This window comes from Gymnodraco acuticeps, unplaced genomic scaffold, assembly GCF_902827175.1.
Source record: "Gymnodraco acuticeps unplaced genomic scaffold, fGymAcu1.1, whole genome shotgun sequence".
In the NCBI taxonomy this organism is placed as follows: domain Eukaryota; kingdom Metazoa; phylum Chordata; class Actinopteri; order Perciformes; family Bathydraconidae; genus Gymnodraco; species Gymnodraco acuticeps.
Window position 1 is genome coordinate 279366 of NW_022990743.1, and position 27806 is coordinate 307171.

At 40.9% G+C, this 27806-nt stretch overlaps 3 protein-coding genes across 5 annotated transcripts; 2 read left to right on the top strand and 1 right to left on the bottom strand.

The window, feature by feature from the left end:
* Window positions 1-6011: 6011 nt before the first annotated feature.
* On the top strand, window positions 6012-10294 carry LOC117556601 (crystallin J1C-like). Its single transcript, XM_034232004.1, has 10 exons — window positions 6012-6143; window positions 6800-6866; window positions 7125-7301; window positions 7401-7499; window positions 7615-7707; window positions 7790-7946; window positions 8644-8759; window positions 9401-9478; window positions 9662-9801; window positions 9920-10294. The coding sequence occupies exons 2-10, from the start codon at window positions 6800-6802 to the stop codon at window positions 10016-10018; spliced, it is 1026 nt and encodes a 341-aa protein (XP_034087895.1). The 5' UTR covers window positions 6012-6143; the 3' UTR covers window positions 10019-10294.
* A 2547-nt stretch (window positions 10295-12841) lies between these two features.
* eif2b5 (eukaryotic translation initiation factor 2B, subunit 5 epsilon) lies at window positions 12842-19481 on the top strand. The gene is made up of 16 exons (XM_034231995.1): window positions 12842-13066; window positions 13310-13434; window positions 13510-13695; window positions 13788-13965; window positions 14051-14131; window positions 14244-14321; window positions 14404-14716; window positions 14807-14952; window positions 15213-15357; window positions 15535-15636; window positions 15728-15829; window positions 16374-16464; window positions 16541-16664; window positions 17649-17774; window positions 18245-18355; window positions 19149-19481. Exons 1-16 carry the CDS (start codon window positions 12908-12910, stop codon window positions 19209-19211), a joined length of 2130 nt encoding a protein of 709 aa, XP_034087886.1. The 5' UTR covers window positions 12842-12907; the 3' UTR covers window positions 19212-19481.
* An 89-nt stretch (window positions 19482-19570) lies between these two features.
* Window positions 19571-22894, bottom strand: LOC117556604 (mitochondrial ubiquitin ligase activator of nfkb 1-A). Of its 3 annotated transcripts, none has more exons than XM_034232015.1 (5): window positions 22781-22894; window positions 22534-22662; window positions 22337-22424; window positions 21439-21559; window positions 19571-21355 (listed from the first exon to the last, which is right to left on the bottom strand). In XM_034232015.1, exons 2-5 carry the CDS (start codon window positions 22648-22650, stop codon window positions 20857-20859), a joined length of 825 nt encoding a protein of 274 aa, XP_034087906.1. In that variant the 5' UTR covers window positions 22651-22662; window positions 22781-22894; the 3' UTR covers window positions 19571-20856. The 3 variants fall into 3 exon arrangements, with proteins under 3 accessions (XP_034087906.1, XP_034087907.1, XP_034087905.1); XM_034232016.1 differs by having other exon boundaries at window positions 22534-22705; window positions 22781-22807; XM_034232014.1 differs by having other exon boundaries at window positions 22534-22832.
* Between the last annotated feature and the right edge of the window lie 4912 nt (window positions 22895-27806).

Sequence of the window (27806 nt, forward strand, 5' to 3'; positions counted from 1 at the left end):
TGTCGGATATGCAGAGATGTCAAATCTTTGGGAATACACACTGGACAAGGACTGAAACTGTCAACTGAATGGGGTGAGTGTGCAGTGTCTCATTTCGGTGTTGACAAGGGCAAACAACAAGCTAGCCTGAGAAAAAAAAATCAAAGAACATAAAGAATCACAAGCCCATGTAAAAGCTGCTGACATCCTTACATCTGCTTCACGTGAAACTATTCAACATCAAGTGCAGTCTATGCATAAATCTGAATTAGACACCACTATCAGAGTTTTTCGAACGGCATATAAAATTGGCAAACATAGCCGGCCATTCACAGACATGCCAATTGATTTGAATGTACAGAAACTGAATGGGCTGAACGTGGGCAGGGTTTTGCACTCCAATAAAACCTGTGGCGAAATCATCGACCACATAGCTCATGAGCTGAAGAAAAAAATGGCAAAAGACATTACAGAAAACCAAAGAAAACTCTGTGTTTTGGTCGATGAATCTACCACTATTAGTGGTAAAACGGTGCTTGTTGTGTGTCTACGCTCAGCTTTAGCTGATGCTGAGCCCGAAACGTTTTTTTGGGAGCTGATCGAGTTGGATGGAACAACGGCTGATGACATCACAAAGGCGTTAATGGAGTGTCTTGGAAGAGATTTTAACGAGGACTTTTTAGGTCAGTGTTTCGTTTCTTTTGCATGTGATGGGGCTTCAGTCATGCTAGGGAAGAGAACAGGCGTTGCTACCCAGTTGTGTAGTAAATTCCCAAGCCTGTTTGTGTGGCACTGCTCCAATCATCGTCTAGAGCTGGCAGTTGGGGATGTGGTCAAGGAGGTCTCAGGGCTCAATCATTTCCAGATCTTTTTTGACAAACTCTATTCCTTGTTCAATGCCTCCCCCAAAAATCAGAGGCAGTTAGCACAGTGTGCGCAAGCAGTCGGACAGCGTCTCCTGGTGATAGGGCGTGTTTTGTCCATCCGCTGGGTGGCTTCAAGTGAAAGGAGCGTCAGAGCAGTCTGGGAAAACTACCGAGTGCTTCATGATCACTTCACAAATGCTGCAAACGACACGAGCAGGGATTCCAGAGACAGAGCAAAGTACAAGGGCCTGGATGATGTGCTCACATCTGCAACGTTTGTCAGCAATCTGGGACTGATGTACGATGCGCTCACAGAGCTCAGCGACCTCTCTCGGCAACTCCAAAAAAGAGAGATGACACTGCCTACAGCAGATAGGCTCTTAACTCGAGAAATACGAGTTTTTGAATCCATGGTCACCATGCCTGGCCCACACATGACTACAGTTCATACAGCTCTAGCTGAGAAGTCCTTCAAGGGTGTTGCCCTGCGTGAGAATGGCAGGCTTGTACAGATTCATGCAGGTCAGTTTTTCCGCAGTATGGTAGAGAATCTGAGACACAGAATGACTTCCACAACCTCCTCTCATGTCAGCACAAGATAAATCCCATTACATGGCCGGGAGGCCCGGGACAATCAGCTAATCCAGGACATGAAAGTTATCCATCCTGGAAGTTGGCCTGAAGAGGAGTTAGACGTACAGTATGGGGACGTAGAGGTGCTACGTTTGTGCGAAGTGCTGAAAGTGGACAGAAGAGAGACTGTTCAGGGCTTTCGCGAATACAAGGAAACCAGGGCATCCCGTACACCTGCTGCCATGGAGCCTCTACTGAAAGCAGTCCGAACCATCGCTGTCTCCACTAGTGAGTGTGAGCGGGCATTCAGCTGCATGAACGATATCCTTACTGCAAAAAGGAATGCTCTCTCTGTCAGCCGACTGTCCAGCCTGGTTTTCATTAAATGTAATGGACCATCACTAGGACAGTTCAATCCGGAACAGTATGTGAGGTCCTGGCTGGCAAAGGGAAGGAGAAGTGCTGATGAAAGAGCCTGTCCAGCTCCAGCCCCTGATACTGATGTCCCCAAGGCCTTCTGGAGCCTTTTCTAACAATGTGAAGTATATTGCAAAGCAGCTCACCCAGTGAGAAGACTTTTGGCATAATGTGCCGATTTGTACAGATCCTGGAGATAGAAGGACTTCAGACCAACCAGGGAGTTATCTGATCAGCTTGGTGTTCAATGTAACTCTTTACCATGGCTCAGACTTTGTTACTTGCAGTTACAGTTTCTCATTTTAGATTGTGCAAATTTTGCATTTGTTTTTACATGTTCTTTGTTCATGCTCTTTATCATTTTTCTGAGTTGGAAAGTTAGATTGCATCATAGTTTACTTTATACATATTTGTATTCTTCAGTGGTGAAGTATATTGCAAAGCAGCTCAGCCATGTGAGAAGACTTTTGGCACTTTTTCGTTTTTCGTTTTCTGAGTTGGAAAGTTAGATTGCATTCAAAATGTACAGAAATACTTAATTTTGTTAAAGCTTTTTATAAAAATGCTTCTGACCAGAGCTTTGTTTCCTTGTCATTAATGTTGAACACCACCAGAGGGGCTCTCACCTGAAAGGTCTCTGTTTCATGTGTCTTCAGCAGAAGATCTAGACTTTGATTGCTATATTTTCAGTTAATATTGACCTTACTGAGCTTTAGCCATATCCGCTGCCTATCATAACAAATGTTAAGTACAGTGAACCTTTCTAAAATATACAGTAGTAAAGAGACAAACCCACCAGAATTATAGTAGCCAAATTCTTTTTTGTGGGCTGTATATATAAAATTGACTTGAAAAAGTTGCTGATTTTAGAGTACTGGCACCTTTTTCATTCCAATTCAAGCACTGCTGTAAACTACGTGTATTGTATTCAATGAATTTCACTCTCTGCCTTTAACGGCTCGTTGTAGCTCCAATAGCTCCAGCCCATGGATGTATAATAAGAACTGGATACAGCGTGGGAGGCGGGGCCTCATTCATTCCTATGAGAGCTGCTCATTAGCGCATGATGATAAAATGGCCCAATTTTTGAGAGTGAAACGTCACAGATTACCCAGCATGCCTGAGAAGTACCCGTATGTGCACTCATAGAGCATGCGCAACTTTAACCAAAATGCTCGTTCACATCAAGCACGTCAATTTGCGTACACGTAACAGCACCGCGCGTTCATGACAGCATGGTAATGTATTGTTGTTATCATGGATTTGATATGAACGAGGCGGCAGTTAGCAGCTAGCGGCTAGCTAGTAATGATGCTAATGTAAACATCAATCGTTATGTACTTATATTACGCTGTAACAGGATCTAGTGATATCCAACAGAGCTTCATTTAGCATGAAATAATGATTGCACTGTATATATATATATATTTATATATAGCCTATTTATATACAGTGCAATAAGCTTCTTAGTGCAATACGAAGCTACAGGGACGTTAATAATGTCGGTAATATTAACTTTATTTAATACAATATTTACGGTACAAGATTTAATCATACAGCCCATGCAGTATGATAATGAATTACAGCAAACATGTGCAATATATCCATTATTACAGCTCCGTGGGATGGCAGTAAGACGATATGGATCCGTTCTTATCCATGGGTAAAGATAAACGCAACTCACATTGGTTCCTCATACAGCATCTCTGTAAACTACGTGTATTCACTGAATTTCACTCTCTGCCTTTAACGGCTCGTTGTAGCTCCAATAGCTCCAGCCCCACCCTCCCTGTGAGCACAGTGTGCTCTGATTGGTCGGGACACGTAACATGAACGTGCCGGGCGGCGCCGTCCCGTGGGTTAGATGCGCGTTCATAATGCAGAGGGAAATAACTCTCAGAATAACGTTATTAGCACATTTTTACAACTTGAGGAACGAATGTTTTTAATAAGGGCTATACAAGTGTTCATACTGGGTAGTTTATTTAGTTTAAAAAAAATTATCCAACGAGTTACAGACCACTCTTTCCCCATGTAAGTCAATGGGAAAAAGTGTTTCCGGGCCTGGAAACCAAACGGAAGTGTAGTACCGCCGTTTGGCCAGCACGAATATTTTCATCTGAGTCCGGCGCACTTCCTGGGGGCTCCAGCCCCCACCCTCCCTGTGATCACAGTGTGCTCTGATTTGTCGGGACACGTAACATGAACGTGCCGGGCGGCGCGGTCCCGTGGGTTATGGCGCGTTTCCACTGCAGCGGGTAGCCCCGTTTAAGCGTCCTTAACCGTCCTCAAGCGGCCAGGCCGGTTTTTGGTGGCGTTTCCATATAGCCTAGTACCGGCTAGCGGGTACTTTTTCCCTCTTTTTCCGGCCCCATAAAATCGTGGTTCTATCAGACCAGGGCCAGAGCTGAACTAGTGACGTCAACACTCTCGACTGCTGATTGGTCAGAGAGAATCGTCACAAGATCGCGCGCGAGTTCATCCCTAGCGTCGCATATATATTTAGAAGCAAGCTTGCAGCATTTTTATAAACAGCATTTTGTAAACGGATGAGCTACAAAAATGGCTACGTCTAATAAGAAAAGCACACCGTGGTCGACCGAGGAGGTGACGACGTTCCTACATCTCATTGGGGATGATCAAATCCAGCCAGCGGGAGCTCGACGGAACAACTCGAAATGTGAACAAAAACAAAGCCGATCGCCCCGCCTACACTGCGTTGCTACCCCAGGTCCTAAACTGTAATGGAAATGCGCCACGGCCTCGGACGGCCAGCGAGGCAGCCCGAGGCCAGAGCGAGGACGCTTAGGGACGCTTAAACGGGGCTACCCCGCTGCAGTGGAAAGGCGCCATTAGATGCACGTTCATAATGCAGAGGGAAATAACTCTCAGAATAACGTTATTAGCACATTATTACAACTTGAGGAACGAATGTTTTTGGGCTATACAAGTGTTCATACTGGGTAGTTTATTTAGTTTAAAAAAAATTATCCAACGATTTACAGACCACTCTTTCCCCATGTAAATCAATGGGAAAAAGTGTTTCCGGGCCTGGCAACCAAACGGAAGTGTAGTACCGCCGTTTGGCCAGCACGAATATTTTCATCTGAGTCCGGCGCACTTCCTGGGGGCTTGGGCCCGCCCTGGTAAATCAAATGCCCGCCCAGAGACGTACGTCTGCCGCCGGGTCTGGGGGCCAGTGCCCCCCTAACACTGACCTCTGACCCCCCTGTGGCCCCCCTAACAATGAAACGTTTTTTTTTTTTTTTTTTAATGTATATTTTCTGGTACTCGGTTTGCCAAAAACCGCAGGATTGTGTTGCTGTAATGTGAGATTGTGCAGACACCCTTATGTAAAGTAGAGATGTAACTGTTAATTGCCTTTATTTTTATATAAATATGGTGTTAGTGCAAACATTGCACTATAACTTAAGCTGAAGCTAACAGTAATAACTATAAGATATATCTGAAATAAATAAGTGTACTGAAACAAATACCAATAACTGTATTGCATTGTTTTCTTCTTTACTTCATACTGTCTATTTCTCTTTTTCGTCCTGCATTTATTGTGCCCCCCTCAGAAAATAACTGGCCCCCCAGTGAAATTGGTCTAGAACCGCCACTGCATAGAAGTTCCACTCAGCAAAGCGGAGGTTAAAACATTCATTCAGAAATATGGACAAACAACATGGCAAGAACATTGGGATCTTAGTGATACAGGAAGACATCTTTATAAAATGCAAAGGTAGTGGGGGATGGAAGGAAGGTAGGGTTTAAAAGAAGGGAGGAAAATGTCATTTCTCAGATGAGAATAGGTCATACAGGTCTCAATCATACATTAAGTATAATAGGAAAGCATCCAACTGGAAAGTGTATACACTGTAGCCAGCCAGAAACTGTTGAGCATTTTTTACTGCTTTGCAGGAAATATAGTAGCCTACTCAGAGAAATGTGCTTTTCCACACACTGAAGAAAGCAACATTCCATGACTTGTCGCTATCAGGGCTGTTAGGGAAAACACCAGGCAATATATATTGTCAGATTATTACGTTTCTAAGAGAAATTGATACATTTAAAAATAATCTAGAGTTTTGGTTCTTTGTTTTGTTTGTTTTGTTTATCGTTTTCTGCATAGTCTCTTGTCCACACTCCAGTCCAGTTGGTGGCGGTAATGCACCTACAAGTTGATTTGCCAACCGCCAATAAACACAGAAGAAGAAGAAGAAGAAGAAGCACACGCACACGCACACTGCAGTGTGCCCTGGCTATCAGTATTAGTCTGTAAGGTTACTTTAAACTGATTGAAAGGTAAGACTTCACTATGTCAGCCTAGTTTGGCCGAAGACTAGCTAACGTTAGCTTGCAGTCTGCAGTGTATGAAGTTACTGCTATCTCTGCTAACTCTGGCTAGGCCACTGCTTCATTCAAGTCATGCTTAAGTTTACTTAACACCATGTATATCTCTCTATTAAACAATTATCGCTAGCTTTAGCATCCAATCTTTACAGATACACATTCAGGGAAACTAGTAGATTGCAGATTAACTCGAACTGCCATGTGAGACATACCGTGTAAACATTACCAATAGGGATTTACATATACAGTCTATGGCTGGAACTAACACAAAATATAATTCTTGACAAGTCTATTGGTTATTGTTTGGAAAATCAATGATATTTAGGCCTTTTTATACTGTCTCACAAAATTAAAAGTGGCTCAATATCCTTGAGCTCATTGTGAGATATGCAAATGTATTTTTCAGTCCATAACCCCAAAGATATTCAGTTTATATTAACCAGATATAGGTAGCTAAGGCAACACATTACAGAAGCTATAACAAATGCTTTATATGTCACCTTAAGTATTATTTTAAAAGGAAAATGTTCACCAGTATGTTTCTGTTGATTTAATTTACAGACAAAATGAAGCCTTAATTAGAATAATAACGATGAATTGTTTCACAGATGGCATCAGCTCTGGCCAACAGAGCGATAGGAGCCATCGTAGGATCAGCCGTTGCAGATGCAGCAGGTAATAACGGTTAAAGTCTATCATACTGTAATGTTTTATTGTCCGTTAAGTATTCAGTACAATGTCTTAATTTACAATTAGTTTCCTTGTCATACCACTAGTTTGAATACTCTTTTAGGTTTCTTTTTTCAGCCCAAAGTTGTTTGCTGATGTTTATTTCTCTATCATCTGAGTCTTTTCACTATGCACCTTTTTTGTTCTTATAAAAAAGGCGTTTCGGATCAGAATGATATTGACCTGTAGTCTCTTCCCTCACAGCGCAGCCCCTCCACTGGGTGTACGACCTGCAGAAGCTGCAGGGCATCCTGGATCAGGAGCCAAACCCTGAGTTCCGCTCTGAGTCGGCCAACCCGTTCTACAGGAGGCAGACGGGCCAGCAGAGCTGCTACGGGGACCAGGCCTTTGTCCTGCTGGAGTCCTTGTCTGAATGTGGAGGTAGGCCTTACTTCTTCATCTTAACGACACAATAGACTGCCTCATGATCATTTCAAACTTTTTACATCATGGTCTAAGCTGTGTAACCTTTACGACCAGGTCTAAATGTTGAAGATCTGAAGCAGCGTACTCTAAAATTCTTTGGGCCAGGATCAGAGTACGACACGCCTGTCAACGACCCTTACAGAGACAGAGCAGGTAGGAAAATCATCTAGTAGAAGCGGAGAAGTATTTCATGTTGTTGCGGAAAATTCATTAAACTCTTTTACTCAGTAAGATGGAAATACTGATAACGTTGTGTTTGTCCTACCAGGCCCGAGACCGCAGCTGCCCATCGAGGGACCATGGAGACAAGGGAGTTTGAAGGGCTTCCTGAAAAATGTGGATGCAGGCAAAGAAGAAACGGGTGAATAGGCAGTATTTTCATTACAAATACCAAGACATTATTGAGAGAAACAGCTCTAAATTAAGTGTCTTTTTTTCCATAGGATGTGAGAACGACTGTCAGATTGATGGAATAGCCAAACTGGCTCCTGTAGTGGCTTTTTATGCTGGAAAGCCTGAGATGCTGGAGAAGGTGGAGCAGGCAGTCCGTGTCACCCAGAACAATGATGATTGTGTGGCAGAGACTCTGGCAGCTGCGAGGTCAGTTTGTTCCGCCAACGCATCATTTTCACTTCCTGTTACTGATGAGAATACTGGTCATTTCTGAAACAGGGATGTGAAACAAATATAAATTGCAAAGAAAATCTGACTTTTTTTATATTGGAAGACACAACAGGTGCAAAGACATTTTACATTTAATTTGACTTACTCAATCTAATAGAAAGTCAGGCAAACAAAAAAAACAAATCTGTGATGGTGGAATAAACACCTTTTTTTTTTAAAGGAGATTATTGATAGTATTTGAATATACTTGTCGTGTCTATTCCTAAAATCTATTGACATATGGGATGTTACACTGTCTTCATTTAGCCTTTTTACCTTTCTATGCTATCAAAATAAAGGCAAAAATAACCTGTAAAACACATTATGAAAATATATAAACAATTTGAATTAATTGAATCAGAAACAAATCAAATAAAGTCTCCGCTGACAGTTAAATTCCATACATGAAATATAATTTTCCTGTTACACTTGATTAGCATTAACGCTTGGAAATTCTATCCGTTTTTTTATTATATCTCATCATGAATGGTATTGTAACAACACTGTGGATGCTACACAGCATAACTTGTAACATGGTTTCAAACCCAAAAAAAACTAAGACTAACTAATGTTATATTATAAAATAGGCTCAACAATAAATTGGTTTCTAACACTTCCTCATTTATTTCTCCAGGATCCTGGAGCATTTCATCCTGAATGGTCCCGATCCCAAAGCCTTGGACTCAGTGCTGGCTCAGCTCAGCGACCCGAAGAGAAAGCAGCCTCAGGATCTGGACAAAGCAGTCGTTGGTATGTGAGGCCTGCAGCATTGTTGCTTCACTAGACTAAAGTCATGGGACTGAATCACAGGATTAAAGGGATTCCTCATTTTGTACAAGTTTAATATCCTGAATACATACTATGTTTAATAATTTGATATGACTTTAACTTGATCTTTGACGTCTAAAGATAAAGTAACTTGCAAAAAAGTTAGTTTTATGTGGCTTAACAGTTTAAATGTTGATTGTATTTGAGTAACTATGAGATGAGTTCTCTGCTAGCCCTGGCTAGAACTCAACTTTCAGCTTCATAGTTTCCTTTATTTTGACCAAACACATCCCTGTTTTTCCCTTTCAATGATCATAATTTGCTTTAACTTAAACAATGCAACTAATTTGTAGCCTTGTATAATGTATATAGTGTCTTATGTTTATATTTTTTTAGTACGATGGTCTCTCATCGTGTAATATCACTTATTCTGCATATTTAATATGATATATTCAATACATTTACACTATAGATATTTATATCTTTCTTCTGTTAATATTTAATGATGTTATTTTTTTTAACTGTGCAATTCCTTGTTACATGCTGCTGTTTCAAAACATTTTCCCAACCTGGGATCATTAAGTGAATCTAATCGAATGACTCTCCTTTCTGATTGGTTCCAGGTCACCTCCATCAGGTGAAGGAGAATCTATCCAAGACTCCTAAGGAACTGATCCCCAGTGTGTTCCCAAACACATGAGGTATTCTTAAAGCTCTTTTAACATAAGAATACAAGTTTATATGCAATTAGCCCTATGAATAAGAATAACATAAAACACAAGCTAAAACACTTAGTAGATGAAAGTAGTAGTTCTGGACAAATATTGGGACAACCAGTTACAATGCCTGTATGTTATTAACACATGGTGCTGATGTTTCCTCAGGTTTGCCAGGTGCGTTCCAAGCAGCGCTGCATGGAGTCCTGACAGCCGAGCACTACGAGCAGGCCGTCAGAGACACCATGAGCTGCGGGGGATGCACCAGTAGCAGAGGCTCGTTCATCGGAGCCTGTCTTGGGGCTCAGGTATGACTGTTTGCTAATCTCACATTTGATACATTCAAAGGCGGTAAGCTATGGCAACATGCTCAAATGAAATAGGGAAGCATCTTTTTCTCACACTCACTTTTCTACATTCTCACAGATTGGATTCGAGGGAATTCCATCTTCCTGGACATCTAGAACTCTGCGTTTTGAGTCCGTGTTGGAGCACGCCAAGAAGATAACCAAACAACACCAATAGTTACTCTTTTTCTGGCTGTGTAATGTGATGTGCAGGTGGCTAAGAACAACATGAAGAACTGTTGAGCTTTCACAGAGCAGTGAATGAAGGTTCTTGTTTAAACTTTTGGACGGCAGGAGCCGGATGTTTTGTCTCTGGTAAAGTTCAACATGTTGGTTCAGATGTTCAGAAGCTGAGAAATTATGTTATGAAACATTTCAAGAAGTGCATCCAGTGTCAACAAGTGATGGTTAAGCCCATATATATGGAGATAATAAACTAATAATAAAACACTAACATGTTTTCAGTCTTTTAACCTGTGTTTTGATAGTTGTGGATGGATGAATTTAAGTAAACTCCCAGGTTTCTTAATAAGCTGCAACTGCTATTCTTATAATAGAAGACAATACAAAAATAGTTTTTGAAATGGGTTTTGTTAGTATGTTTCCATTAGATATCATGTTTTTCTGGCTGACTACTTTAAAACCTAGAGTTAATATTCGTACCAGCCAAAGATTAGTGAAGACAAATATCAAACATTTTTGGTTTAAAAGATAAATGGATTGAAATTGTAATTTTTGGGGGTCTAGTCAATGAAAGCGTCTAATGTATGTAAATGTTACAGCAATGTTACATTTGAGTGGAAAACAGATCAATTTAAATAGAGTATTAATAGATATTATCGTACGAGGCAGTGGCGGTTCTAGAACATTTTACATGGGGGGGCAAAGGGGGGGCAAGAGGTCATGCCAGGGTGGCATGGGAGGGCGGACAGTACGTGGTATTGTATACTGTATATAACCTATTTATTGTTAATGCATGCCCTAACACAAGTGTTCTTAATGCACAAGAGAAACAAGGTGTTCAGACAAACAATCGGGTGCCCTTTGAGTCCCCCAAGCGTACCTCAACCATTTTAAATGAAAGGAAACTACAAAATGTATTTTAAAGCAATGAATTAATGGAACAGGTTTTTTGCATTACAATGTCAAACTAAATATATATTTAGTTTTTAAAAAATTGGTTTTCTTAGTATTAGACAGACATATTTGCATGTCCTCACTAAGCATTATTACATATTAATTTAATATCAAACAAATCAAAATGGCCAATTATCCCAAAATGTTGCTGCTAATATAATCATATGCTTGTCAACTTTAACTGATCAAAAATAAATTCTGAAAAAATACTTGAATTATCTATGAAATTGCAATATTGTCCCTCAGTTTGTTTCAACCCCGTCACGCCATACCATTTACCCTCCTATTAAAATAATGGATCAGTCCATGTGTGATCTGCATTGAGGGAATTACATCATAAAAGTGTCCGTTTCTTCTCTTACCTATATTTCAGTTTTTGTATTTTCAGATTAAGATTGACAAGCTCAACATTTCAATTTATAATTAAGTACACAAATTACATCACCCATCTCTTCAGAGAGCTGAAGGTGACCTGTGCAGCAACACATTTCAATCAATATTTGTCAATACTAAGAGCTGCTAGATTGTGCTGCTGTGATGGAATATGTAAGGAGAATAAGAACATACCATGTGGTCCAGCTGGAGTTTCATCTGCCTCCTGATCCCTGCCTCTGTCCCTCTTTCTGACACTTCATCTTTATTCCTCACATACATTTCTTCTTCTTCACTAATGTCTTCATCTCCTCCTCCTGCTCTGACCCTCCTGGATTCTTCATCTCCTCCTCTTCCTCCTGCTCTGACCCTCCTGGTCTCTTCAGTGAACTCTCTTTTCCTTTTCCTCTTTCTGTTCGTCCTGATCACTTCTCATATGTCTTTGTGTTGTTGTTGAATCACTCCTATACTCTAGCCTGCAAGAGTCTACTTGTGAAAAGCACTGGTACAAATGCTTGTATAACTTTACACGTTAGGGCCATGTAGCCTAGCTAATATGTAGCATATCATATAACATCAGAAAGTATTGATCAAGCGCACACAGGCAGCTGTGTTTGGATCCAGTTTTTACAGTAAAGGATGTATCCTGGTTTCATTGATCTGGCCTCATGGCTGTGATGTGTAGTTTACGTGGATGTAATAGTAGGCTACCGCGTAGTTTAGCAAAGTGATCGATCTCCCAGCTAACGCTGTCTGCGTAGTATTTTGTAACGTAACGCCCCAAACAGCGCCCGTCTGTTAAACGCTATCGATTCAAACAGCAGCGTTTTATTAATATTTAGTTTCAAGCTCTCGTCCTTAGTAAAAACAAAACTAGTGGAAAGGGAAATGCTCCCAGGGGAAGCTGATCCATAGGTGCTGGGACAGCTCGCTCCCTCTCTGCAGCGGTGTGAGCCGCGGTCTGTGTGAACGCCGCTCCGCAGTTTAATGCAGGGCCGTAGCTGCGTTTTTAAGGGGCCTAAAATGATATTTAAAATGATTAACTTTTAACTAATGTAATGCTTGTTTTGTTGCTTGAGAAGCTTGTGGAAATAGTGTAGGTTTGTTTTAGTACAGTTTTAGGGAAACAAAAGTTAGGGGGGCAGCTGGGGGGGAAAGGCTCTACCGTGGGGGGGGGGGGGGCAAGGGGGGGCAGCTGCCCCCCCTTGCCCCCCCCGTAGATCCGCCCCTGGTACGAGGCAATACGAGGAAGGCTTTAAAAGTTAAGAAACGTAAATGTTTAGAAAATAAATCAGCTAACATACAATATATAATGTTAACATACATTTTTGAGTTTGTGAGGCATGTGAGTAAGGCTCAAATGTTGAGCTGTATTTATGAATAAATACATAAATGTCATTGTCTACATTCACAACTTTGTATTATTTCCATAAAATCAAACGAGGTAAACAAACGCACGAGTACTGTATTTCACCACAGCCACCATCACAGACTGTCCCTCCACAGCCACCATAGCTGACGACATAGCTGGTTAGTAGGCAGCGCTTGGGAGACAAACATGGCCGGTAGAGGAGCAAAACAGAGTCGTTCTGGCACTGGCCTTTCGAGTAGAAAAGGTGCAAATGAGCAGGAGGAAGAGGAGCAGCCGCTGCAGGCTGTTTTAGTCGCTGACAGCTTCAACCGGAGGTTTTTCCCGGTGACCAAAGACCAGCCAAGGGTAGGCAGCGAGCTAAGCTATAACATGCTAATGGTAGCTAACTAGAGTCCATGCTGTAAACAGTGACAGGGCGGCATTGAAACTGATGAAGAAAACTATTTTAACAGAAATAAACACGTTACCTTCAAGCCTTTATTTAAGCAGCTCTGTGGGTTTTGTTTAATATTGCTTGGGGACTTCCATCATGACGCTGCTGTACAGTTACCTCTGTAATGACATCTGTCACGTTTTCATTGATGACAGGCTCTGCTGCCGCTGGGTAATGTTGCCATGATCGACTACACCCTGGAGTTCCTCACGTCCACCGGGGTGCAGGAAACATTTGTCTTCTGTTGCTGGATGGCCTGTGAAATCAAGGAACACTTAATGTAAGTTTCACTAGGGTGATAATTTTTGGATATGTCTCAAATGTAAGATGTTGACCTGTTTCTGTGGTCTGACAGGAAGTCGAAGTGGTGTCGACCCACCTCTCCAAACACAGTCCACATCATCACCTCAGAGTTTTACCGCTCCCTCGGGGATGTGCTCAGGGATGTTGATGCAAAGTCCCTTCTGCGCTCGGACTTCGTGTTGGTCTACGGAGACGTGGTATCAAATATTGACCTCAGTCAGGCAGTGCAAGAGCACAGGTAAGAGATGGCTTTATTAGTATAATCAGAAGCAATGAAATATGGTCTCTCTACGTCTGTTTTATTCTAATACTATGTGTCATTTTGCACAGGCATCGTCGGAAGGTGGAGAAGAACATCTCGGTGATGACGATGGTCTTTAAGGAATCGTCGCCCGGTCACAAGTCGCGCTGTGAGGAAGATGATGTCATAGTTGCCGTGGACAGCAAGAGCCAGCGGATTTTACACTACCAGAGGACACAGGGGCTGAAGAGGCTACAGTTCCCCATGGTAGGAGCTTCACCATTTTATCAAACCTTTACCTTACTTTTGCTTTGGATTGATTGTTGACAGTCACTCTCTGTTTGTTTGGCAGAACATTTTCCACAATGCAAGTGACGAGTTTGAAATCAGACACGACCTCCTGGACTGTCACATCAGCATCTGCTCCCCACAGGTTAGAATGCAACATCCAGGAGCTATTGAACTTCTCATTAGTGGTTCAGGTGTAAACGTACCTGGCTATAAACTTGATTCTCCTTCTATAAATAGTTTTTCCTCATTTTCAGGTCGCTGAGCTCTTCACTGACAATTTCGACTACCAGACTAGAAATGACTTTGTCAGAGGGATGTTGGTCAATGAAGAGGTACGGCATTATTCCCTATGATATCTGGATCATGTTTTGCTACAAACCCCTTCAAAGCATTAATCCTTAATTCCTGTTTTAGATTCTGGGCAACCAGATACACATGCATGCCACCAAGGATGGTTACGGGGTCAGAGTATCCAACCTCCTCATGTACGACTCTGTGTCGTCTGACCTCGTGCGGCGGTGGGTCTACCCGCTCACCCCCGAGGCTAACTTCGTCGACCAGCAGGGACGAAGCTGCACGTTTTCCCGCCACAACGTCTACAGAGGGTCTGGGGTCAGCCTGGGCCACGGCAGCATGATGGAGGAGAACGTCCTCATCGGCTGTGAGACAAGCATCGGCGCCAACTGTTACATTTCTAACAGCGTCATTGGGAACAACTGCACCATAGGTGGGCTCTCAAAACTGATTCAGTGAGGTCATATATAAGTACGTAATAAAAGAAGTGTTAATAATGCCTTTTTGTTCTCCATATCAACAGGTGACAATGTTACCCTGGACCATGCCTACATCTGGAATAATGTTCACATAGCCAGCAAGGTGAAGATCATTCAGTCTGTGATCTGCGACAAGGCTGTGGTCAAAGAAGGCGTAACTCTGAACAAACAGTGTGTCCTGGCGTATAATGTAAGCAAGTATTATCATTATTTTTCTTCATTTTAATTAGCAATAAGCTGAATATTATTATTTCCAAAATTCACTTTTTTGGTCTAACAAAAATACAATCTTTCATTTTGTTTGTACAATAACACGTTTTGCTCCGATGGAGAGGGAGGTTTTTTTCCCACCACTTTTATGTGTCAAGATCAGAATAGCGCTTTAGAGATGGTGAAACGGTGAAAACCTTCTCTATCACATCACTACATTTTCTGTGGACTGTGATCCAGGTGGAGATTGGACCAAACATCTCTCTACCTGAAGGCACCGTGCTGTCCATGCACCATCCAGACGAGGAGGAAGAGGAGGATGATGATGAGTTCCTGAGTGATGATGACCATGTCGGACACAGCAAAGACAAGACCAAACTGAAGGGTGTGTATTGACTCTGTATGAAATATGAATAATCTTAATGATTGCTACAGTAAATGCCACATAACTTCAACGTTGACATTGGTGGCTGGACATCTCCCCCCATTCCTATACACAAAATAAAGGCTACAAATAAATAATAAAATATGGTCATAAGCTGTGTTTTCTTCTGTCCTGCAGCGTTTAACCCAGCCGAGGTCGGAGCAGAGGGGAAAGGCTACATCTGGAAGGCCGGCAGTCTGGATGACACGGAGGATGAGGAGCTGTCTCAGTGTCTCTGGGGTAGGACAGCAGCGCGGCTCACTTGTTCAGTCAGTAAATCTGTCTTTCCGTCTGTGTCCCAGCAGCCTGGCTTTTGTTTCCTGTGCATCAGGTCTGGTGTTGAACCCCGACCCTGAGAGCGACAGTGAGGACAGCGAGCCTGATGATGATGACGACCCTGTGATCCCCTCCCCCGAGATGGACGATGTCAAAGGTGAGAGTTGTTCATTTTAGCCACCTGTAGAACCACGTGACTGCCCCCTGCTGGCCAAAGAGACAAAATGCCAGCGACGACAGCCCCTAGATGACACTACACGTTATAAATAGCAATTTAATTGAGAATACTACGTAGTTCAATAGTTTAGCAGTGTTTTACGAATTCATTACATAACAGAACGGAATGTATTAATCACCTAGGGCTGCAATTAATTTCACAGATGAACTATATTTTATTATATTATGCTAGTTAACAAAATGTGAGAATTAGGAGCTGATCTTGGTTGCCTTTGATGTCGGCTTTGAGCAGTGGCTGATTATTATTACTAACAAATTATAGTATATAACCTCATAACTAATTCTCAAAATGGGGTCGAACGCTGGTTATAAATTCATCAGAATGATCTCTGAACACTTAGATGATTTAATTTCCCTTTTTATTTTATTTATGAAATGTTTGTGGTCTTTAGCCTCCCTGTTGTGATTTTGCAATGAAGCGTAGTTTTTCTCGAACTCTTCTTCTCTGGTGTGATTGTGTGTAGTGTTCCAGTTGGAGGTGCTGGGGACTCTGCAGAGGGGTCTGGAGGAAAACATCGGCTGTGACAATCTCGTCCTTGAGATCAACTCTCTCAAGTAAGAAGGGACCAAACACTGCCAGCAGTCTTCTCTCTTTAGACAGATTCAGTTTTGACACGCTCTCTCCCTCCAGGTACGCCTACAACATCACTCTGAAGGAGGTGATGCAGATTATAACCAGGGTGGTGCTGGAGTATCCCTTCCAGCAGCAGGGCCCAGAGATCACCGCATCGCAATACGTGGCTCTGCTCCTCCCGGTAAAGATGATAGAATCAAATGTAGAATTTGGCCTTTTTCGTGTGTCCATAGCAATGATTGAAACTAACAACACACATTTACCCCAAGTACGAATTTGACACATTTGTACTTTACTTGACTATTTCCATTTTATGCTCCTTTTATATTTCTACTCTACCATATTGTAGGAACACAAATATAGTCATTTTTACTCCATTGTATTTATTTAACACTCATAGATTATTTTTACATATAAAACACGTGGTTTGCTTTTATGATATAATAGACTGATGTTCTGAAAGGTCCCATGTCATGGCCATTTCTACTGATCATAGTTCCATTGTTGAGGTCTACTAGAATAGATTTACATTGTGCAATGTTCCAAAATCACATTGGTTTCTCATACAGCATCTCTGTATAGCATGTGTATTCACTCTCTGTCCTACATGGCTTGTTGGAGCTCCTGACCTGCCCCCCCCCCCCTCCCTGTGAGCCCACTGTGCTAAGGGGGCTGCAGCACCCCCATCTGCGAGGCTCCACTTGCACCCGCACCAGGGGCAGCATAGACAGGGCTTTTCTGTGTTAAAGTTGTACTCCCTACAGGGTGTACTTTGAGGGTTTGTGACTCTGCAGTCCGTTTACATGCAGAAAAACCTTCATAACACACAAGGGGACGGGTAAGAACCGGAAAAGCATGACACCCTTGAAAAAGAGATCTTTTGATCTCAAGGGTCTTTCACCTGGTTAAATAAAGGCTACAAACAAACAAGCATGTCATGGGACCTTTAATATATAACCACAACCAAGTATATCAAATGGCTCTTCATTGAAAACTACAACATATGTATTTGTTAGTGATGAAAATAATATAATATTCATGATTATTTAATATTCTGTACTTTCCACGTACGGATTTTTTCTTGTACGAGTGTTTTTTAAGACCATAATATTTCTACTTTTACCAAGTTAAGGATCTGACTAATTCTTGCACTTCTGCTTCTCAGTTGCTGAATAAATGGGCACCGGTGTTTAAGAACTATGTGAAGAGAGCCCAGGACCACCTGGACTGTCTGTCTGCTTTCGAGGAGCACTTCCTGGAGCAGGAGAGTCACTGGGCTGCGATGTTCAAGGTCAGTCAGTCATCACTTCCATAAACACTCGTAAATCTCTTCTGCTGGGCCGCTGGGGCTCAGGAGGGAGTTGTTCATCCTTTAATGGCAAAGGTGGTTGGTTGGATCTACTGCCGCTGTATTCAACATGTCGATGTGTCCTTGGGCAAGATACTTAACGCCAAATAGCTCCAGGTGGCTTGGTGTGAGAGTGCTAGTTTCCCTGAGCAGGTGGCACCTTGTGTGACAGCCTCTGCCTCTGTAGGAGTGTGTGTGACTGGGTGAAAGCTGACATGTGTATGCAAAATGCTTTGAGGCTTTGGAAAGTCTGGGAAAAGGGTTGTGTAAAAATGCACACAGTCAAAAGGGTGAACTCGGGTCAAACGGAAAGATATGAGTCATGAAACAGCCACCATGTAATATTGACGTTTACCTACCCGTACTGTACCTGGTGCTGAAGATGCTGTGTTACCCCCCCCCCCCCCCCCCAGGTCCTGATGAACATGTACCAGCTGGAGATCCTGGAGGAGGACATGATAATGCGCTGGTTCTCCCAGGGAGACATCACCGACCAGAGCAAGCAGCTGCGCAAGAACCAGGGGGTAGGAACAGCACACTTATAAATGATTATTATAATATAAAGATATAATGAGGGTTAAAGTTAGGATGGCTGGGTAATCAGCACTGTAACTAACTGTCACTGTAGAAATCACTAATATGTTTCCAGCACAACATCATTGATTATGTGATAGCATTGAGTACATTTAAGTGTAAGTAGTGTTTGTAAAAGTGAGTTCAATAAGCACAGATATTATTCTTTCTTTCCTTTTAAATGTTTATAGCAAGGCCTGTACATTTATGATGCACCTTTTACATGTCTTTATGTCAAATTATTTACGAGAGGAATAAAATGCATTTTCAAAATGAATTTCAAGCAATGTAGAGGGGAAACAAATCAGATTTGCCTTTTAACCACATTGACTTGTACACAAACTATCCTCTAAAACTATTTATGGAAGACCAAACCATTATGCAATATCTAAATACTAAAGGGAGTAATTGTGTAAACTGAATTTTGTTTTACAAAGTGGAGTTTGTTCACTCTTTTAACCTGTTCAGTGTGTAGTATTTTCTGGGTCTACCATCTTCCCCCTAATTTAAAACTTCAACGTCAATGATGTAAAATAAAAAAATTCAAATAATGAAACCCTCATTATCTACGAGTAATAAATACATTTGTGCAATTTATAGGTTTCACAAATTACTTTAATATCTTCCTTTGTGTATTTGTTTTCCATATCCTTTCTGGACTTTTTCTGAAATTCATTCTAATTGTTCAACTTGCCTAAGGGCCTTGTGTCACTCTATTCTGATGTATGTTTCCCCCCCCCCCAGCTTCAGAAATTCATCCAGTGGTTGAAGGAGGCAGAGGAGTCTTCAGAGGAGGAAGGGGAATAATGAGGAGCACAAAGATGACTGTAAACTTGAAGAAAGAGGGATTCAGGCAGCTGGTGTTACCCCCGGCAACAGCAGCTTTCTGTCACTAACATCCAGCAGGATCTTCTCTGTACAGTTTACACGGACACATATTATCACGCTAGGTACGGGCGGTGTGCTGTGAACGTCAATATCCAATTAAAGAAGAGAGAGACCCATGACTGCTTGGAAAAGAACACAAAATGTCTCACTCAATATAAAGGTTTTATTAAAGATATCACCACATCCCTTTATCATGTGTTATCTTTGTTTCCACAAACAGACTGCAGGTCTTATGTAAGAGGTAGAACATTATATCTGCAAATAGATCCAGTCCAAAACATTGTTTACATTCAATTTTAATCAGGCTCAGTTAGACTCTTGCAAATCAAAAGTGAAAGTAAAAGATTGATTACCCCACACAACTCCACAAAAAAAAGATTTTTATCTTACATTATAAAAATACAATTGAATTACAAAAATGTTCCCTTGATTCAATAGTTTAACAATACTCAAATATGCCACATTTAAGGTGTGTCATCAGTTTTCAGATATTCAAAAATGTCCTAGTGACTGCAGGAGAAATCAGATATGTTCATGATGGTTTCAAGAAAAGTAGTGCCCGTCACAGCAGAACAACATTGGATCAAAACACATTAACAAATACATTGAGCACATTATAATCACAATGTGGGAAATGTATCAACATCTAAGATTCTGTTCAGCTTTATTTTTATTTCTCAATTTGTAAATGTTTTATAAATTCCTGTGCTTTCTGTTTTGTCCAATGTTGTGTATTGATCCTCACAGGCCCCTGTAGCTGCTACTTTAATGGGAAAACAAAACTTACAAGATGACACTGATAAAACATTGGAAATGTATCTCTGTGTGTTGTAAGATGTAGAAAGGAAAAACTCACATTACAGTTATTGACAACAAATAGCCTGCACTCAGAATATTCCTGAGTCAACATTTTAGATAAGGGTTTTGGTGTGCATCAAACTTGTGTAACCAAGCAGAAGTAAGAGCTAAGTTGTGTCCTCTACATGTTCGCCAAACCGCGCATCTCGAGCCACGATTAGAATGTTAAGCGTCGTCCAAACTTTTGCCGTAATAAAGTTAGTCTGCTGATTTCAACATTGGGATTGAAACGATATAGAAAAATATTTTTGATAAAGTTTTTACGCTATACATAAAAATAGTCCTATCACCTATCCCTTCTTTAAAGGTCCCCTATTATACTGTTTATCAACATATTATAGGTCTCAGATATATAGAGAACATGTCTCTGAAATGTTTTGCTCCAAATACCAATGGTTATACAAGCCAAGAAATCGTTGACATCAAAGTGGCCAAAATCTGTCCAATGTTGTGTATTGACCCTCACAGGCCCCTGTAGCTGCTACTTTAATGGGAAAACAAAACTTACAAGATGACACACTGACTAATAATCTTAGCATCATGATGGATCTAAGGAATCTAGATAAAACACTTGAGGAAGTTTTGACAAGTGACTGTACATTATCTTAGCATCAGGAAGTTGCAGTGGAATCTAAACAAAACACCTGAGGCAGTTTTTGGAGAGCTGTAAAGCGGTCACACAGCCGTTAAAGCTACAGTATCGTCTTCAGGCCTTCTTGGATTTTCCATCCTGGTTCCCCACTAACCCACAGATGACCTTGGTTAGAATAGCGGCCCCTGTGATGCCAGTAACAGCCGACAGCATCTTCCACATACTGGCGGACTTCTCGTGCCCGTCCATGAAGCTCCGGTGGTCGGTGGGCACCAGGATGAACTTGCGGCCGTCCTGCGGGGCCTGCAGCCTCATCACCTGCCCTCCCTCCAGCACCACCTCCCCATACCCAGTCAGGGTGCTCCCCACCCGCAGCAGCTCCTCGCTGACCTCCATGGCCACTGGCTCCTCCCCGAGGATGCCATTCATCACCATGTCTGCCAAGCCCTTCTCGGCCCGACTCCTTTTGAAGTACACCCTGTCCAGGTAGCACCCGGAGGCCTCCAGAGGGTTCTGAACCTTCACATACAAGTCATCGATGAAGGCCCCAGGGCTGACCAGACTGAACGGCACAGAGTTGTTGGTTTCTTTTCTGTTTATTGTCCGCGAATTCCTGGCAAAAGTAATCAAAATGTTATCAACAGACTAGTAATAGATAGAGGGACAGTTTTGGGTTTGTTTTGTTGTCTATTGTACCATGTCTTGGTGAGGGAGTTCCAGAATTTCCACTGCTCCTCCACTGCGATCTTCTGAATCACACCGTAACAACGAGGGACAAACTGACTTGCCAGAGACTCCCCATCCGCCTGCACCAGACCTAAAAACACATATAAAGGAAAACTGTAAAACATCTGTGTGGGAGAAGTACTATCTTGTACTTACGTAAAAGTAGAATAAACCAGAGTGTAGGAATACTCTGTTACAACTAAAAGTCCTGCATTCAAAATGTTACTCAAGTAACAGGCGTGTGGCGCAATGGATTAGTGCGTTGTTGTTCGGATCAGGGGAGCACAGGTTCAAACCCCACTGCAGTCATCATGTTGTTGTGTCTCTGGGCAAGACACTTCACCCCAAAGCGCTCCTGTGGGGATTGCCCACAGTATTCAGTATGTAAGTCGCTTTCGATAAAAGCGTCTAACATGTAATGTAAAAGTACCGAAGTATTAATGTCAAAATATACTTGAAGTACCAAAAGTGAAAGTACTACTCATTATGCAGATTGGTCCATTTAAGAATAATATATATGATGTGTTTTTCATATATTAGAGTGTTCTCAAAGCTGGTAAGGTGCAGCTAGTTTGAATGGCTTTGTATACTGCAGGGTAGCTTGTGAATTTACTCCAGGTGGAACTAAAGTCTGATTTAAGAGTTGATTATATTTCACATTATTAATCTAAATCTGCAAAGTAACTTAACGGATCAAATAAATAGAGGAGTAGAAGTACAACGTAGCAAAAACATGTAAATACTTAAGTCAAGAACATATCTTTCAAAAATAAGTACAGTACTTGAGTAAATGTACTTAGTTACTTTATCACCACTGGTCTTAACCCATTCAAAACTGCATTCACTAAAGTGTCGATAGTGTTTGTACCTTCTACAGCAACATACTGAAGCCGCCTGTGAGGAGACGCTTTCAGTACTTTCACCAAATGCTGATCTGGCTTGAATATGGGTATTTCCTAAAATGAAAAGCAAAAAGAAACAGGTTGAAATAAGCATTTTAAAATCATTACACTACTCGAGAGCTGTATGAATACTTAAGCATGACTTCAGTAATTATGCACTTGCCTTTAGCTTCTTCAACTCTTCTTTCTTCCCTTTGTACAGATGATAGAAAAGGCCAGAGAAGGCGAAGCTGGAGCCCACACCAATCAGAACCAGCGGATTGACAGGAAGGTCCCCCATATCTGTATGTGTCTATAAAACAAGGGTATACACTTCGTCGACACAGTTCAGTAAACTGTTGTGCACAGACAAATGTATCAGAGCCAGTACGTGTTGAAGAAGACGATCAGATAAGTGAAACGAAACGTACCTGTGATGTTAACCCTCTGCTAAGGTAGCTTCAATAACGTTTGTTGTTTCACTTCCTTGTGTGCACACGTTGCGTCATGTTTCAGCAGCCAATAGGGAGTAAGCAGCATTTCTCCTTCCGTTTTTTGACCACCAGGTGACAGCAGTGTCCTGTAGAAACCTTCTTATTTTCTAATTAATTAACATTTTGCACAAATATAAATACAATTAATTAGGATACAAGAAAAGACAATAAAACAATCAAATGACTTAAACCAGCGATGGAAGATATTTTGAATACCACACATTAAGAGTACTCCATTACAACCAAAAGCCCACAATTCTGAATTGGACTTGAATAAAAGCACAACAAGTATACAGAATGGTTCCTTTCACTATTATATTAGCTGTGCTGCATTCACATCAGTGTTACATTCATATTGTGGTTGGTTGCATTGACACATATTTTTATTACATCATATATTTTGGGATTCTATAACAATGCATCATTTATTACATACTGATCATTCACATTTTGTATGTCAAATGTTCTTTTGAAAAGTAATCTGTTCAACACATGTGACAAAGTTATTATAAACTAGCATAGAATATCTCATATCTAAAATATTAGATTCAAGTTTAATACGTGTATAATCCAATGTGTAGGACAACAACTCCTGGTTGTCACAAGATAAATATTGTAGTATGAAATAATAATAATAATAATAATAATAAAAAAGCAAAAAACAATTCCTTTAAAGGTTTATCCTTGTTGAACACTGCATATATTTACCCTGTCATGCCTCTAAAATGATTCAAATAAAACAAGACAACTCGTTCATTGAACAATTGAAAGCTTGCTTGCTTTGTAATAAGAGGTCAAAAGCACAGCAGTGAAAAGCAACAAGTCCATTAACTGAAGTATTTGAGGTACTCTAATACTTGACATTACACCTCTATTCCACTACATGTCAGAGAACAATATTGTACTTTTGACTCCACTACATGTATCTGACAGTCACCAGTTACTTTGCCAATTAAAGGCTCTGCAGGTGTTTTCAGTTTGGCTGATTAGACCTCAGCTGGAAGTTGATTAGAGAAATGCTGGAAGTCCTGTAAAGTCTCAGAACTCCAAACACCAATGACAGCATTAACACGGTAAGTTGTCCCGCGCTCGCAGGTACAGCACGATCAACAGAAGGCTGAGGGAGATGTCAATCAAGCCACACAGGCCTGAGAAAGGGTCAAATGAGACAACAAGTGGAAACACCTGTGTGTGGGCCTCAAAGATACTACATATTTGATGTGTAATATATATATATGCATATGCATGAGAAAAAAATGTGCACTGTGTAAAGTTAGTGAAGCAAAATTCTCAAACACAACCCCTTTCCAAATGAGGCTTTACACGTTGATGTAAGCTTATAACTGAAACATGAAAGACTTTAAAGGTTAGCTGTTTTAAAAATGTATGTTCTTATGTACACTGCCACTTTAATTAATATATAACCAGTCTTTGTTTAAAAGTTTTCACCTACTCAGGAAGCTTAATGGCTCCCAAAATATTCTTAAAATGTTGTACAAAAGTTTGTTCGCAAGCTTTAGTCTTCAAACAAGCTTGATCCCTCTTCACTAAAGTCCCCTTTGCTCAACAACAGGAACTAAAGCATTTAGCAGATAAGACGACTCACATTTCCTCAGACGGATGTTCATTTATCTTCTTCTACTTTTACTCAAGAACAGGATCCGAGTATGTTTACCATCTGTTTAAATCTGGTATCCGGTGGACTTGTGGTGTCTTTTCATCATTCTGCTGACTTGACTGACTGACTAGTTGTACATAGAGCTAAACTACAATTCAATTTCAGATTGAAATATGGATTGTTCTGCTGTTATAGTTTCAAGAGGAAATGATGATAAATGGTGAAAGAAGGTGAATTCTGTCCCATGGCATTCTATGCCAGAAGTTATCCCATATAGGCCTGTCTGACCAAGCTGTTGGTTGGTTTGCAAACCATCTTTCAAATCGCAAGCAATGTGTACAATTCAGCGGTCTCTCCTCAAGCTTTCTTAATGTGCCCAGAGGCGTTCCTCAAGGTTCGGTCTTGGGACCGACCTTTTTTACTATTTATATAAATGATGTGGGTCAAAGTATATGAAGTAAGTATATGATGCCTCTGTACATCTACAGTATATGCAGATGATACTGTTGTGTACTGTTGTGCTAGCACTGTTGCCCTTGCATTTGAACGTCTGCAGTCTGCTTTTGACACTTTTCAGTCACATCTGTTCCACCTTAGGTTGGTGTTAAATTCAGATAAGACAAAAGTCATGTTGTTTTCCAATAAGAAAAAGTTACCAACTGTTTTCCCTGCATCATGTCTGCACAGCATAACCCCATTGAAGCTGTTAACACCTACAGATACTTAGGCATCACTATAGATGAAAATCTCTGCTTCAAACCACATATTGACAATCTCTTAAGGAAATTGAAATTGAAACTGGGATTCTTTTTTAGAAATAAGGCCTGCTTCTCCACACAACCCTGTCTCCTAAAAATTACGTTCCCACATAACTAAACTGCATTCTGAATTACGTTTAGCTTGAAACGTATTTACTCCCACGTTACGTTCGTTATGAACGTATCTAAAATACGTTTATTTTCTACATATCTTCTAGAAACATATTTTCTCCCACGTTACGTTCCTTATGAACGTATCTTAAATACGTGTATTTTCTACATATCTTTGCCATTTATTGTCTTGCTTATAATAATGATAATAGTCATTTATAAATATCATTTTAGAGCACACCTTTGAAATCGAGAATCAGGCTCGATATATGGTTAAATTAAAATCAGTAGGCGAGGCTGTAATTTCGCCAGCTGTTACTCTCATGAGCGAGGCAGAAAATAATAGTTTTAACATGACAAAAAGCTGCTGTGTCGTTTATCTCAAACATTAAAACAAATCCACAGTTACGTGTTTCTGTACTTCCTCTAAGAAGAAAAGACAGTAAAAGAAGAGCTCTGTGGCTTCAGGCTTGATCGCCGTTCAAATGACAGCGTTGGTTTCCCCAAAAGTGGGCGGGGCTGTAAAGTGACGTAGATTTTACTATCATCTATTATTCAAAACCATTCTATGTATTCTAACGTAAATTACATGCCAGTGTTTTATCTTTTTATTTATTTGTTTTTATTTTAAATCGTATAAACGTCTGTGAGGAAAATAAATGGGGTTTAGAGCCTCAAAATACTGAAATCTGTATTTTTTAAAATCTTTTCCTTCTAATTTGTTATTCTTTTCTAAATAACACACTGTTATTTACTCAACAATAACACACAATTATCCTTGTTTTTATTTATTTGTTTAATTCTATAATCTTGGGCTTTTTAGCCGTAAATAAAGTCACCAGAATTTTAAGTGAGAATTTAGTTTAGTTCTGTGGGAACGTAATTTTTAGGAGACAGGGTTGCTCCACAAGTGCGAGGAAACGGCTTGTAGCTGCCACATTTTTGCCGCTCTTGGACTACGGGGATGTTGTGTGGTTGCAACACAGTCTCACGGCATTTCGTGTTATAGTCACAAAATTAATCTATTGATTTGTGTTAACCAACACGATTTCGCCATTTTTTTCGTGTCACACAGGACGATTATAAAAGCGATGTAATAATAACAAATAAGGAAAAACAGATAAAAAAATATATAGATTTCAGTATTCCGACAGAACGATTTTAGAAGCAATGTATTTCTATTGTAGTATGTTTCGTGCCTGCACCAAATAATAACAAATTAGAAGGAAAAAAAGATGACAAAAAATACAGATTTCAGTATTCTGAGGCTCTGAGCCCCATTTATTTTCCTTGCGGACAAAAAAACTCCGACATTATAGAATTTAAAATAAAAGGGTTAGGCTTAGGGTAAGATATTGAGTAAGAAAATGTTTTTATGAACCACACAGCTTCTGGTATTCCAAGACCCGACCGGACAAAAAGACGTGGTGCAGGCACTAAACATAGAAATACATTGCTTTTAAAATCGTTCTGTGTGACACGAAAAAAATGCGAAAATCGTGTTGGTGAACACGAATGAATAGATTTAATTAATTTCGTGACTATAACACGAAATGCCGTGAGACTGGGTTGGTACATGAACGCCTCAGCTCACTCCCTTCATCTGCTGGACGCTGTTTACCATGGGGCTCTGAAGTTCATAACCAACTGTAAACCCCTCACACACCATTGCAGCTTTAGTCAACTGGACATCACTATCAATGCGCAGATCACTGCACTGGTACAAACTCATATACCGCTATGCTTGGACTGCTGCCCCTCTACATATCCACTTACATATCACACAAACAGTACAGCTATACTACGATCTCAAAATTACATCACTCTGTCCGTCCCCTCAGTAGGCCTACGCACGGTGCTTGGGAAAAAAGCCATATCATACTCTGCCCCCTCGACCTGGAACACACTTCAGCAGGAACTTAAGCTGACCAGTTTGATACCCATCACGGATTTTAAACTTATTTTAAAAAAGCTGGAGAAATCATCTGTGGGTATTTGCACCTGCTATATCTGACTGTAGGCTATATGGATTTTAATGACTACTTTTTTTACGGTGTAGTATTTTAGGGTTTCTTTGTGTTTAGTGTCCTGTCTGTCTGTAACTTTGTGTGGTAGCGTTACCACTGAACAGGTCTCTCTTGAAAATGAGACCTTGTGTCTCAATGAGATATACACCTGTATACAGGGCCGGACTGGGACAATAAGTCAGGCCGGGAATTATACACCCAGCCAGGCCACTACCAGTTTTCTTTTGTGCCATTTTCCTGGATTCATTTGTCAATATTTACAGCGTTGCTGCCCATAGTGATAGCCCTAAACTTTAAATCTACTACCCCAGAATAAACATATGGACATGGGTTACTATTTAATTTTTTTTTGCAAATCTATTCAGGAACCTATCCATGTGAACATATTTTAAGTGGAGGTGGACCTCAATTCCACTAGGGAGGTCCGGGGGCACGCCCCCCCCCCCCCC

Bases quoted from the DNA above. Each gene is read 5' to 3' on its own strand.
- LOC117556604 (XM_034232015.1), bottom strand. From the start codon at position 22,650: ATGGGGGACCTTCCTGTCAATCCGCTGGTTCTGATTGGTGTGGGCTCC. The intron at 22,425-22,533 runs GCAAGTGCATAA...TTTTCATTTTAG, and splicing joins AAGAGTTGAAGAAGCTAAAG to GAAATACCCATATTCAAGCC. The intron at 21,560-22,336 runs GTACAAACACTA...ATGTGTTTTTAG, and splicing joins TCAGTATGTTGCTGTAGAAG to GTCTGGTGCAGGCGGATGGG.
- eif2b5 (XM_034231995.1), top strand. From the start codon at position 12,908: ATGGCCGGTAGAGGAGCAAAACAGAGTCGTTCTGGCACTGGCCTTTCG. The intron at 13,696-13,787 runs GTAAGAGATGGC...CATTTTGCACAG, and splicing joins CAGGCAGTGCAAGAGCACAG to GCATCGTCGGAAGGTGGAGA. The intron at 18,356-19,148 runs GTAGGAACAGCA...CCCCCCCCCCAG, and splicing joins AGCTGCGCAAGAACCAGGGG to CTTCAGAAATTCATCCAGTG.